Source organism: Lotus japonicus, chromosome 4, assembly GCF_012489685.1.
Source record: "Lotus japonicus ecotype B-129 chromosome 4, LjGifu_v1.2".
NCBI lineage: Eukaryota > Viridiplantae > Streptophyta > Magnoliopsida > Fabales > Fabaceae > Lotus > Lotus japonicus.
The window spans coordinates 31174200-31187151 of record NC_080044.1 but is presented as its reverse complement, the minus strand read 5'-3'; the positions used below and the strand labels follow the sequence as shown (position 1 = coordinate 31187151).

General features: G+C 37.6%; 1 protein-coding gene and 1 long non-coding RNA gene across 2 annotated transcripts; one reads left to right on the top strand and one right to left on the bottom strand.

The window, feature by feature from the left end:
• Nucleotides 1-3824: 3824 nt before the first annotated feature.
• LOC130713725 (uncharacterized) lies at nt 3825-9231 on the bottom strand. The gene is made up of 3 exons (XR_009011003.1): nt 8897-9231; nt 8306-8586; nt 3825-4413 (listed from the first exon to the last, which is right to left on the bottom strand). It is a non-coding gene; the product is annotated as an uncharacterized LOC130713725 (long non-coding RNA).
• On the top strand, nt 4321-7065 carry LOC130713724 (probable serine/threonine-protein kinase PBL1). The gene is made up of 6 exons (XM_057563521.1): nt 4321-4462; nt 4561-4659; nt 4981-5199; nt 5983-6098; nt 6194-6454; nt 6539-7065. The coding sequence occupies exons 1-6, from the start codon at nt 4342-4344 to the stop codon at nt 6746-6748; spliced, it is 1026 nt and encodes a 341-aa protein (XP_057419504.1). The 5' UTR covers nt 4321-4341; the 3' UTR covers nt 6749-7065.
• Nucleotides 9232-12952: the final 3721 nt, after the last annotated feature.

Genomic DNA, 12952 nt, shown 5'->3' with positions numbered 1-12952 from the left:
AGAATGAATTTGATTTGGATTTCATTGAATTAAAAATTGAAGTACAAGCTACATCGCTTATTTATAGACTAAGTAATTCAATAGTGAACTAACATAAACTATTTCTGTTATCCTAATTAACTAAGCACGTGTGTAACGTAATGAAAATAACAAATTAACTGCTAGAACTAACTTTCTATCTCAACATCTCCCCGACTCCCCACAAGCTGAAAGTGATATGCAACAGCACAACCAGCTTGAATATGACTACCAACAAGTCTAAAAAATTAGGGGTGCACATGAGCCGGGTCAACCCAATGAAATCATTCGACCCAATTTGATCCAATGATAAAAATACGTGTTAGATTGGGCAAACAGATCAATTGGATTGATTTTATTACGATTCAATCATCTTTGGATCGGATATCGGATTCCATAATAATCCATCCAACCCAACTCGAAATCCAATCATATAATAATAATATATTATTTAATATATATTTTTAATAATTTTAACTTTTACCTAACCTACTAGTAGGGTATATAATTTATGGAGACTTGAAGTCCTTCTACTATTTTTTGGAGACTTGGAGAATAATTTATTTGTAATTACTTGTCATATTTAAAGACTTGAAGTATTTTTTTAGTTATGTGTTGTTGTATAGATGTTTGTAGATGGTAGTTAATCCTAGCTGACTTCTGATCGGGTGACGCTTCGTGTTGGGACGCGTGCAGCTCATGAGATCAGAGTCAGAGGGAAGCTTGGATCCTCTGACCTTCGTAGCTTCTGCTTCTGGCCTATTCATCAGAACTTCTAGTCATCAGAGTTGGAAGTACTTGGTCTTCAGAGCCAGCTTACTCTTGGACTTTAGAGTCTTCACTTCTTAGCTTCTGGACCTTCAAAGCTTCTGGTCTTCAGAACTTGAAGTGATCTGAATCCACATCAGAGCTTATAATCTTCAGAACTTCTGAAGCATATACTACTTTTCAATCAGAATATAGTGAGAGCGAAAGCATTAGGTGGGCTACTCTTTTTGCTTTGTGCTTCTAATAAGTGTGTTTTTAGACCAGAGTCAGAGCCTGTCAATTAAACACTCAGAGAACAACGTTAGAGTACCATAATTGTTCATAAACAATAATTAACTTGTAATCATCAAAACATAGAGTTGTACTACATGACCAAATCTTGGTCTTACACTCATGAGCAACATCTCTACCTCCAGTACCTGTACGATGTCGCATAGAACATCATTCCAACAGAAGGGTAAGAACTTACATTGTATAAAATATAGCATAACAAAGAGCAAGTAATCAATTCAGATTCTGCTTTATAAACTCTTCACCTTTTCTTTAAAATCTGAGTAATTATAATATTTGCTCTCAAGACAGTTTCACAATTCTTATTATTGCTTCGGAAAATTATAAGCTTTAAGAAGAATAATAATTCAACTTCACGACTTCACCACAACAACAAAACAATTCACCAACAATTCACCAAACACATAAAGCCACTGAAAAAAGTGAAACTTAGTGTGTGAGACTCCAATGCATGCATGTGGTACCAATTGTTAACCTTAGCGGTATCACCGCGTCCACTCCAGACAGTTAACCACCAATGAAGTCCACTCCAGACTTCCAGAACCACTCCAGTTTTGGGACAAGCCCCAGTTTTCCGAGGAAAACCGACACGTTGCCTCTTGACTAAATGAAGTGTATTTCGTGCAAAAACTCATAAATTAAAACATGCAAATTTGAGACCACTCCAGCCCCAAATATATAACATATTTTCTCACCAAATTCCATAATGAAAATCACACCAAAATTACACAAAATAACACTTCAATATAATTATCAAGTCATTCACTATTTCACCAACAATCTAGCAACACAAAATCACCAAATGTCTCACATTAATTACTAGAACCAGTTCCAGAATCAATTCCAGAAATAAATAGAAACATAGCATACTTGCAGATAATTCTGGTACTAAACGAGCAGTCCAAAAATTATGAAAATATTACCCAACATAACCCTATGAGTTAACTTTCATACAAAATTGGTTTCACTCAATTTGGAATTCTGTAGAGAGAGTTATGCTCTCTACAGAACAGGCTGTTAGGGTGTCTGCGGGTATAAACAGAGTGAACTTGCAGATAATTCTGGTACTGAACCAGCAATCCAAAAATTATGAAAATATTATTCAACATAACCCTATGAGTTAGCTTTCATACAAAATTGATTTCACTCAATTTGGAATTATGTAAAGAGAGTTATGCTCTCTACAGCACAGGTTGTTAGGGTATCTTTGGGCAGAAACATAACCCAATTTCCCCCCAGAACCTCAATTTCGCTCAAAATCAATTTTGCTCACCACATGTTAACACTCAACACAGTATCTCAGTTCTGAATTTTCAAAGAAGTTGGGGTTTCCTTCATGTTAAACTCAACCTCTGTTATACTACAATTATACAAGGTAAATTCAGACCCTTACCTTCTATGACACCGGTACAAAGCCTCCTAGACCCTTTTCTTCTTGATTCTCGGCCTCTCCACGATCACCACAACGCCTCTCCCCTTCTTCTCCTTATTTCCTCCACGCGACAGCGACTCTCCTCCCTTCTTCTTCTTCTTCTTTCACGCGAACCGCAGCTTCCTCTTCCCTTCTTCTTCTTCTTCTTTCACGCGAGCAGCTTCATCTCTTCTTTCTTTTCTTATCTTTTTTTCTTTAGCTGCCGCCCCCATCCTTAATTAACCATCTAAACCTAATTCCTCAAGGGATAAACTAAAAACCCCAAAATCTCTCCTAGTCCTTGTCTCCGTTTTTAATCCTAACTTTCACCCCCTCACTCTCTTCCATTTCATACAACACACCCAGCATCACAGAAAATATTTTATTTCATTAAAGTATTAATATATCGCCTAATAAACCACCATACGATATAATCTTAATTAAAATAAAATACCAATATTATTTTAATTAAAAATGGGGTGTTACAACTAATATCAAAACGCATGAAATGTTAGAGAGATATTGCTTAGTATTTCCCGGAGAGAGACTAAAATCAAAACTCACTACAAAGACAGAGACTAATTTTACCATTAACCCTTCATTCTTTCAGCATTTGAACAACAAGCAAAAAAGTCTTGAGAACTTCTTTGTCCATCATCATCTAAACACATACAAGTCAAATCTTTCTCTGGAGTACTCTTGATAATTTTTAGTGTCATATCTTGTACACACTTGAAAAAGAGTAAGTTGATCTTAATCTTTCTACATCACTCTTTGCGAATAGATCTAAGTAGAAGCAAAATCCTTTTTCAGATATGGGAGAAGTCTTGTTAAATAATTGTTTGGAAGAAGTTATGTCAAATACTTGTTGAGGAGAAGTCCTTCATACTTGCTGCAGGAGAAGTCCTGCATACTTGTTTAGTGCAAAATCTTAGTAGATACCATGGTCTGGACGTAGCTCATCGATTTAGGGTGAATCAAGATAAAAATTTCTTGTATGGTTGTTATTTGCTTTTAAGTTATCTATCGCTATCATTCTTATCTATCCGCTACACCCTTTCTCTTTTGTGGAAAGCTTTAAGAACTTATATTTTCTTGAAATAGTTTAAAATTGTTTTTCAAAACACAATTTAAACCCTCATTGCTTGTGTAATTTTTTTATTTATGAACTCCTCATGTGAAGAGACTTTCTCAGAACCCCAACTACCCCAACAATCAGTCAACATAATGATGAAATTAATGACTAACGAAAACTCTTGGCCGCAGGGGTCACTTTCACAAAAAGGTGGGCCCACATGAGAAGTTTTTCCAAAGGTGGTCATCTAGACATCCTGCATGGCCAAAATAACCATTGATAAATACTTTTTTTTTTTGAATAGACCATTGATAAATACTTAAAAATACAATATTTTGGTAAATAATTTTTTTAACAATATTGAAAAAAGACAGTCAACACTTGCATCCACCGGCACTTTTTGTAAGAATATTATACATATATTCCAAAAGTACGGCAATTCATTCCAAGCGGCTGAAAGCTCATTCAGAGAACTTGTGGAACAACCACGCTAATGCCATTTGCTTAAATCTTATGCCCCTGATCTTGTTTCCAATTGTATTAAAATTGCGTAGAATCTTCAAATTTGGATCTTCGTGTTAAATACTTAAATTTCTCTTGTTCTAATGTAACCAAGTTTCTGGGGGAAAACTCCTTTGCTGTTTGCTTCTGCTGTTGAGCACTCTTCAAACTCGTGTTTATGATTGTGTCCTTGATATTCAGTTTTCTTCAGCCTTGAATGGTTCAAATTGAGAATTGCTCACAACTAGGGAGGATCTTCCAATAGCTTTTGTGGAATATGATGCCAACACGTCTCTGGATTCTAGCCATTGGCTTCATTGGAGTTACACTAGTAGTGCTTCTTGCCGCCCTTGCAATGTTTGTCAAAAGAATTAGAACTGCTCCAACAATAGAACATGGTAATTGAGAAAAACAGAGCTTTTGTGAATTATTTTATGATCCTGAACCATCTAGGCATCTATTTGTTTGACTTACTTGACACCATCTAACTATTCAGAGCTAGAGGATTCAACATCACTTAAGATAACTTTGGAGGATGTTTCTGTAGCCGCTAGGAATCTCAGCGCTTCAAATTTCATTGGCCAAGGAATAGCAGGTAAGAATATGGCTTATTTTCTTATGAAAAATGTATTTCTTATTCATTATAATTACAATTGAATGACCTCCGATGTCTCCAAGCAATACTAAACTAAGGCAAAGGGGGAGAATTTGTAGAGGAAAGATTTAAAGGTGACATTTGAATTGATACAAAATCAACTCGAAAGTTTAATTTTGAGTTCCTATTTTTTGTAGATGATAGTGTCTTCATAGAAGGATGAGAACATTGAAAATGAGATAACTAAATGACTAGTACATTCACAAAGGAAAACCTGTGAACTGAAAAAGGAATTCCTTTTTTCTATTATGATCATTACAGGAAAAGTTTACAAAGGTGTACTCTCCAACGGTCAATATGTTGCAGTTAAGCATATAATCAATGAAGGAGCCATGGAGACATTTGTTAGAGAAGTGAGGAGTCTTTCCCATGTCAAACATCCAAACCTAGTAGCTCTACTCGGATACTGTGAAAATAAAGTTGAATGCTTCCTGGTGTATGAACTGTGCCACAATGGAAACCTCTCAGAGTGGCTATTTGGTATTTCTTTTCTTTCCCCTTTTCATTTAAACTTGTTATTGTATCAAGAAATATAGAAAAAAAATTGTAATTGGAAGAAGATAATTTTATTAATCATTGAATGCTATATATATATAGAGCAAATACATAGCAGAAAAACACAATAAATTGATAGGCCCCCAAATAGAGAATGGGCTGAGACAATTAATCCAAGGCCCAAGGTATGGCACAGGTATGTGAGGAGGGGAAAGGAAGGAAGCATCCAGAAGAAGAGTGAGCTGGCAGTGTGAGAAAGGGTGTTAGGAAGAGTTAGTTACGGGGATTAGGGGAATTTGTGTATAAAGGGAATTCTGTTAGTAGGGGAGAGGTATCTGAGAGTATTGTTATTGTAAGAGTGAATAGAGAAATGCTTTCTCTATAGGAGCTTAGCTCTGGAGTAGTAGTGATACTACTGTGTTTGTTTCTCCTTTTCACATAATTCCATTAGCAATTATCTGCCATTATTCCCTGTTCCTTTCTCTGTTTCATTGGTTCCCATCATAAATCTACTAACAAGGTGATATGAAAACTGAGTCTTAAAATCAAGTTTCAACTAAATAACTCAAACACATTCAAATTCAAACGTAACTTTGAGTTTAGGATTTACTAACATCAACTTAAAAGTAAATGCAACATATCCTTAAAGAAAACAAGCTCCTAAAACTAAATATCCCACAGTAATGCAACTATTATAGGCACACTACCAACAAAATTCCCTAAGATCCTTTAAATAGAAGTTCTTGAATACTAAAATTACTTCCACAGGAAATGATAAAGTTCTTTCATGGATTCAAAGACTAGAGATTGCTGTTGATAGTGCAAGAGGTCTTGAGTTTCTCCATACCTACCTAGGTGGCTGCATTGTTCATCGTGATATAAAGGTATACACAATGGCACATGGTATTTTATACATTCTCTATTATTACTCATTGTTCAGGTTGCTTCATTAATCCCTCATTATATATGGTATTTTTAGCCGTCAAACATTCTCATTGATTCCAACTTCAAAGCAAAGCTTTCAGACTTTGGGTTGTCCAGAGCTATGGACCCTGGTCAATCCTATGTGAGCTCTGAAGTGAGAGGAACATTTGGCTATATTGACCCTGAATATCGGAGCAATCACCATGTAAATGCATCAGGAGATGTCTACAGCTTTGGAATAGTGTTATTACAACTTCTATCAGGACAGAGGGTCCTGAACATCGATTTTCAGAGACCAGGGTCCCTAAGTAAAATGGTGAGAAAAGAGATCCTAAGTTCTTAAATCTATATACTTCTCAAACTTGATTGATGAACACCATTAATTACTTTGCTTTTATAGGCCAGAGATTTTGCAAGACGCGGTGATATTTCAGAATTCGCTGATCCTAAACTCAAAGGGGAGTACTCTGTAGAAGCATTTGAGATCACACTAAAGCTAGCTTTGTCTAGCATAGGGCTTAAGAAGCAAAGGCCCTCCATAGAACATGTGTTATATAGCCTAGTAAGGGCACTTGATATCTCATTATACGCGAAACCTTTTAAGTCCTGAAGAGTATAATAAGGGCTGCAAATTGTTGAAGGGGGAATAAAATCATATATGTTTCTGAATTGCAAGGCATGCTGCTATGATATGAGCTGTCACGGGATCAGACCATTAACTATGGGTAGATGGCCTGGCCTGGCCGGCGACATTGAAGATAATCAAATTTGAGGCAATTCATTTCAGAGTGTCTTCGCCCACACTACATTGCCTGCATGTAACAATTTATGGTTGCCTTCTATTTACAACGTCAAAGAAATGGATGACCACTTTTTTAATACTTGAAACACCACACAAAAAAATTGAAGGAGCAATTTGTTAGGAAATGTAATGCATGCATTGGGGAAAATGACACAACAAGTTACGGAAGTTATGCCTAACAATTCTCCTATAAAATGATGCAAAAACAAAGCAACTTAAAACACAATACAACCAGGTCACGAGAAGCGCAAAAAAAAAAAAAAAGAGAGAGAAAATCAGAGAGAAATATTACAGAGAAAATAGCTTAGCTTCTGGGTGTAATTGGGTTGTGAGTGGTTTTGAGTGTTTCGTAAACTTATATACTTTCTTTTTCAAAAAATGATTTGCAGCAGTCCGAATATGTAGACATTATTAGCCGAACTGCGTTATCAATTTGGTGTATCAAATTATTTCACATTTATGCTTCACTTACACAAATATGACATTATAGAAAAATACTGCATAATTCTTCTCAACAACTGGTATCAGAGCTGGTTTGGAATTTTGCATTTTTTTGCGAGAAATATTTGAGAATCGATCGTGAGAAGTAATGTTTGAGGCAGAGGGATGGTCGCAAATGAAGGTAAGGTGAAAATCGAAAGGTTTGATAGTACACACTTTGGTTTTTGGAAGATGCAGACTGAGGATTTGGTGATACATTTCATAGCATGCATTTATTGATCATTTCATACAGTTGTGGTCTTGAGCTTGGCAAACATTATTCACTTAACAATTAATCAAAGTGTAGCTCCTTTGGTTCTGTTTCTGACCAAAGAAAAAGCATTTTCATTAAATAGGAAAGAGTAGAGCTTCTGCAGAAGGTACTATATGCACCACTCACAATGAATTGTCGCCCCATAGAAGCTTTCATCAGCCACAAATGCAGTAACAGCAAGCACTAATGAAGTCAAACATGCACTAGCAATAAACAGAGGAGGGACTCATAACTATTCATCACTCCTATATTACTTTAGTAATGGCCATTCTAGCAAAAGCATCTTTACAACATTTAATTAAAGCATTATATGAAGAAAAAAAGAACAGATAAAGCCAAAATACTAATACTAAATAACAGTAGTAGTAATAGTAGTAAAAATAATAAAGGAACAGGGCATGTGACATGACATGAGTGCATGAATCAAGCTATTAACTAAAAGATGGAATGCCCAAAGCTGACTTAAAACCAAGAATTCAATCATTCATATGTTCGGTAGACTGCATATCCAGGCACCAATCAGATGAAATTATATAAAGAAAAGCAATCATATAAGTTGTAATGTACTGTATAACATAGCAAAGCCAGATCCGAAATTGATTGTAAAATACCTGTTTGGTAATGTCATTTGTTTTTTCTTCCATGAACCACACCACAACCTCACCACCGCTGCATCTGAGAGCTTCTTCTCCAGCTTGGGAATGACCTCATCGATTGATCTCCTCAAATTCCAAATGAAAATGCCTCCGTCTCCAAATCTTCGAACAGGAATCAGCAATCACACTCTCGACTAACCACCGGCCACCATTTCAATGTGCAGACAGATACATGGTGCTAGTATGGTTGGTGTGCATAGAAGAACTTCTTATAATTTCCTTGAAAGTAGTGTGGCCTGAATGAATAAATAAAAGACAATTTGAATAAATAATTGAGATGCACAAAAAAGTATTTCAATGGAAACATAATGCAATTTCCCTAATCATTGTGTAAGTTCTAATGCTTGATTGCAATAGGACTAAACACAGAGGTACCTCAATGAAGATTTTCATAACACAACAGAAAATCAGTGAGGATTCATGAACTGGAAAACAGAAACGATCTCAATTCTTCACAAAATCAGGACAAAACACAAAATCACCATAAAGGAAACGCAATTTCCTGCAAAAGCTAAAGTTTAACCAACGAATATCGTAGCAACAAACCTGAAACAAGCTCGATGGCATACACAATGTTGTGCTCAAAATCGCCAACGTTTCGGCGAGTTCCACAACCCTATCTCAACGTACCAGAGACGCAAACCCTCGACAATCTCTCAACAACCAAACCCGAACAAAGAAACGAAACGCGAAGAGAGATAAAAACCCTAACACAAAAGAGAAAGATGCAGGGAGAAAGGGAAGTGAAAAATCGACTAGTTGTGAATGTTGGTTGAGAAATTTCGAGAGAAGGGTAGCGCGGGTAGAATTTTCGAAGTCTAGGTGGAGCGCACACAATTAGGTGGTTCAAACTGCCATTTTACCCTTAGAAGTTAGAAGTTAGAACAGCTGCTTTTTCTTTAGAACTACCTTTTAATTTTGGGTTAATCGTCTACTTGGTCCTTGTCTTTGTCTCGCCGTCTGAAATTAGTCCCTCCCCGGAAAATTTGAAAATCTAAGTCCTCGCGTTTGAAAAGTGTGTAGAGCAGGTCCTCGCCGGAGCCCAGGGCTCCGGCGAGTGATGATATGGCATGCTGACTGTGCTAGTAAGCTTACGTGGCTTTAAAAAAAAATTAAAAATTAAAAACTAAAAACTAAATAACAAGTCATATTTATTAATCAAATTAACTAATTTTAAATTCATTAACAAATCTAACCTAATCTAACTAAAAAAATCAATTTCCCCCAAATAATAAAAATAGAAAAAACCATTAATCAATTGCTTCTTCCTCTCAAACCCAGAACCTTCTGAGTTCTTCTCATCTTCTCATCCTCTCAAACCCAGCTCTGCCCTCACAGAGCTCCTCACATCTTCAATGTCGATGGTGGTTCTCAGCTTCTTCTTCGAAATCGACTTGCACGCGTACTCCTCACCGGTCTCCTTATCCGTGCAGAGATACGTCATTCCGAACTCTCCTCTCCCGAGCTCGCAGCCGAGACCGTACTTTTCCTTGATCTCGCTGCCGGTGGCATCGCTGAGGACGGCGAGCTTGGAGCCGCCACTGTTGGCGACATAGTCGATCGTGAAGGCGTTCTCCTTCTTCCCTTTCTTCTGGGTCAAGATGGGTTTCAAGGGTGGGTTGCGGGTGAGGGTGGGGTGGGTTACGAGTAGGGGTGAAGGTCGGGTGGGTTGCAGGTGAAGGTGGGTAGGTAACGAGTGGGGTTGGGTTGCAGGTGAAGGTGCCCTGGGCGATCGGGTTTGGGTGGTGGTGGCTGGGTTTGAAGGAGGGAAGGTGGCTTCAAGGTTGTTGGTTTAATGGTCGGGAAGAGAGGCAGAGGAGTGTAAAATGCAGGGTTGGGGTTTGGGGGTAGGTGAGGGTGAGGTTACAGCGGGTTGGGGTTTCGGGGAGAGGGTGAGGTTGCAGGTGGCTGGGTTTAGGGTTCATGGTAGAAGATGATGATGATGATGATGAAGAGGGTAATTTGGGTTAATTAGGGGTGGGTTATGAGTGGGGTTGGGTTGCAGGAGAAGGTGGAGATGGGTATCTGGAATGGGTTTCTGGGTGGGGGTGTTTCTTTCCTCTGTGTGTGATGTTGCAGTGAGGTGATGAGGAAGAGAAACGAATGCATCAGAGAGCACTCCAAACCTTGTCCAATTGGTGTTGCAAGGAACGAAATTGAGGGCTTGAAATACTCCCTTGAATCGGTGAAGTGTTAAAAGAGGAAGATGAAGATGTTTTGAAATTAGATTTGGGTTTGGGTTGTTTTTTAAGTGGGAAGAAGATGAAGGAGATGTTGGATTCTGTTATTGTGCTGGCAAGCTTGATGATACCAGGTTGTTGTTTCATGCGTTACTTGTTCTACTGGAAAAGTATGAATTCATCTTGTATTTTGGTTTTTAGTTTTTTAGATGGGCATGTTTCTGGAATTGATTTGGAATGAAGAGTTTGTTTACTTAATCATTAAGAAGGTTTTTTGTTTATTTTATTTTATTAATTCAATTAAAATTTTGATGTGTTATTTATTTTATTTTATTTTAAATCCACGTCAGCATTTTTATCCCAGTCAGCTAGCCAATTCATCATTCGCCGGAGCTCCCAACTCCGGCGAGGACCTGCTCCACACACTTTACAAACGCGAGGACTTAGATTTTCAAATTTTCCGGGGAGGGACTAATTTCAGACGGCGAGACAAAGACAGGGACCAAGTAGACGATTAACCCTTTAATTTTTGTCATCAAGAGAATGAAAAGTTGTGGTGCGAGAAGAGAAGCCACCAGGGTGGGCACTCCTTACTTGTTAAGCAAATTGTTCAGGAAACCGCTGTTGTTTAAGAGTATTGTGGAGACAATAACTATTAGCTAGAGACGCGAACCCTTGTGAGGACGTTTTGTTGTGTGGCAAACTATGATGCATTCATGTATGTATATCTAATAAGGGTCGAGACGATCAAAAGGTCGGGCCTCATGAAGGTTGGGACAATCACAGATCGGGCCTTCAATGGAAGCCTAACCATAGGGTACTAACTTTTAGCATACTTGAGTCAATATGTTAAACTAGAGTGGGTTGAATCGACTTGGCGATGTCGTCTTTTGGCACACGTAAGTCTATATGGTCAACTAGAGTGAGCTTAATCGACTTGATGATTCCTAGGTGGTAAGTGACACTCGGGTCTGTATGGTCAACTATATGTTGGACTGACTGCGAGGTGTTCGACCTACTAAGTGGCAATTCCGTTGTCTTGCCCCGTCTACCTTGTGATTAGCTGTTTTGTCTGGAATCATCTTTCAAACATGATTGGACAAGCATAAATGTGCAACTAACTTGATGTGTTATTATGCCTATCCTTTGATTGTGTGGAATGATAATACGACTTGATTGAGTAACGTAATATGATTATATGCATTGTGTTGCTTGTGTTTAGCAATATTATCTGTTGTGGTTATGATGTATACATCATTGTGCTATATTAAATACTATTATTTGGAAGTCGACTCTCGCACGCCATTGTTTGTAAGAGATTGTATTGGTGAAAGTCATTTGGAACAAGGACACTGGTGATGCGACATGGGAGCTGAAGGAAAAGATCAAGGAACAGTATCCGGAACTTTTTGCTGAACCTTAAGTTTCGAGGTCGAAACTTTCTTTTTGGAGGGTAGTAATGTGAGACCCAAGTTTTTAAGCTTAGAATAAACCGAATAAAATTCCTATTCACGATTAGTTTCGATGTAACGTGAAGGAAAACCTGAACAAGTGTTTATCAAATGGAATAAATTTATGAAGGAGAAAGTTCAGGAAAAGGCTAAGAATAGTATTAAAGTCGATATAAGTTATAGCGTAAGTAGTATTCGCTTATACCTTGGACGAGAGCGATAGTAAACGATTAATTTACACTTAAAGACACGATGGAAACTAATTCCAAAAATCTTCAGAGAAATGTTAGAACTTCCCTTAATCTTTCCATGGCGAGCATTTCGATACGAAACCCTGAAATGTACGAACGTCCGATTCTAATTCTCGGAGGTTTGCCGAAACTAAATCCCTGATAACTCAAGAAACTTAAAATAAACGGTCGATGAAGACTTTTTCTATTCGGAGCTTCAAACGAAGATTCCACACGCGAACACCTATTTCTTTCGAGGTTTCTAATCTTTCTTCAGAAAGAAGTTTTCTCATCCGACATCAAATGCAAAAAGTAGTTTTTCGGGTAAAATCGATATACACCGACTTTGGATCGTTTGTCTTAATTCCAAGAAACCTATTTTGAGTTTTGGAATTCTGTCGCCAGAACCTATCTTAGAAATCACAGAGGAAGGCACAGGAAAAATCGAAATCGCGAAATTTTCATTTTTCCGCATTTTCCATAAACTATAAATAGCTTGAAAAAAATCAAAAATTTTCCAACACCATAGCCATCAAACCCGCGAGCTTGGAGTAGGAGAAGGAAGAAAAAGATTTTCTCCGTTTCTTGCATGATCGCTGCACCGTTCGTTGCTACTCGAAGACATCGAGGTATAGATGCTATCTCTCACTTCTGATCGTCAATTCTGTCGTTTTTCTCTATGTCTTTATGTGCTCAAAGTTTTGAGCTTTTTGTAAAACTGTCCAAATAACTCGATTTCTC

What these genes read in the sequence shown, in the direction of transcription:
- LOC130713724 (XM_057563521.1), top strand. Translation starts at nt 4,342, where the DNA reads ATGATGCCAACACGTCTCTGGATTCTAGCCATTGGCTTCATTGGAGTT. An exon ending in TGCTCCAACAATAGAACATG is followed by an intron (nt 4,463 to 4,560) that starts GTAATTGAGAAA and finishes CTAACTATTCAG; the next exon opens with AGCTAGAGGATTCAACATCA. An exon ending in CAGGGTCCCTAAGTAAAATG is followed by an intron (nt 6,455 to 6,538) that starts GTGAGAAAAGAG and finishes TTGCTTTTATAG; the next exon opens with GCCAGAGATTTTGCAAGACG.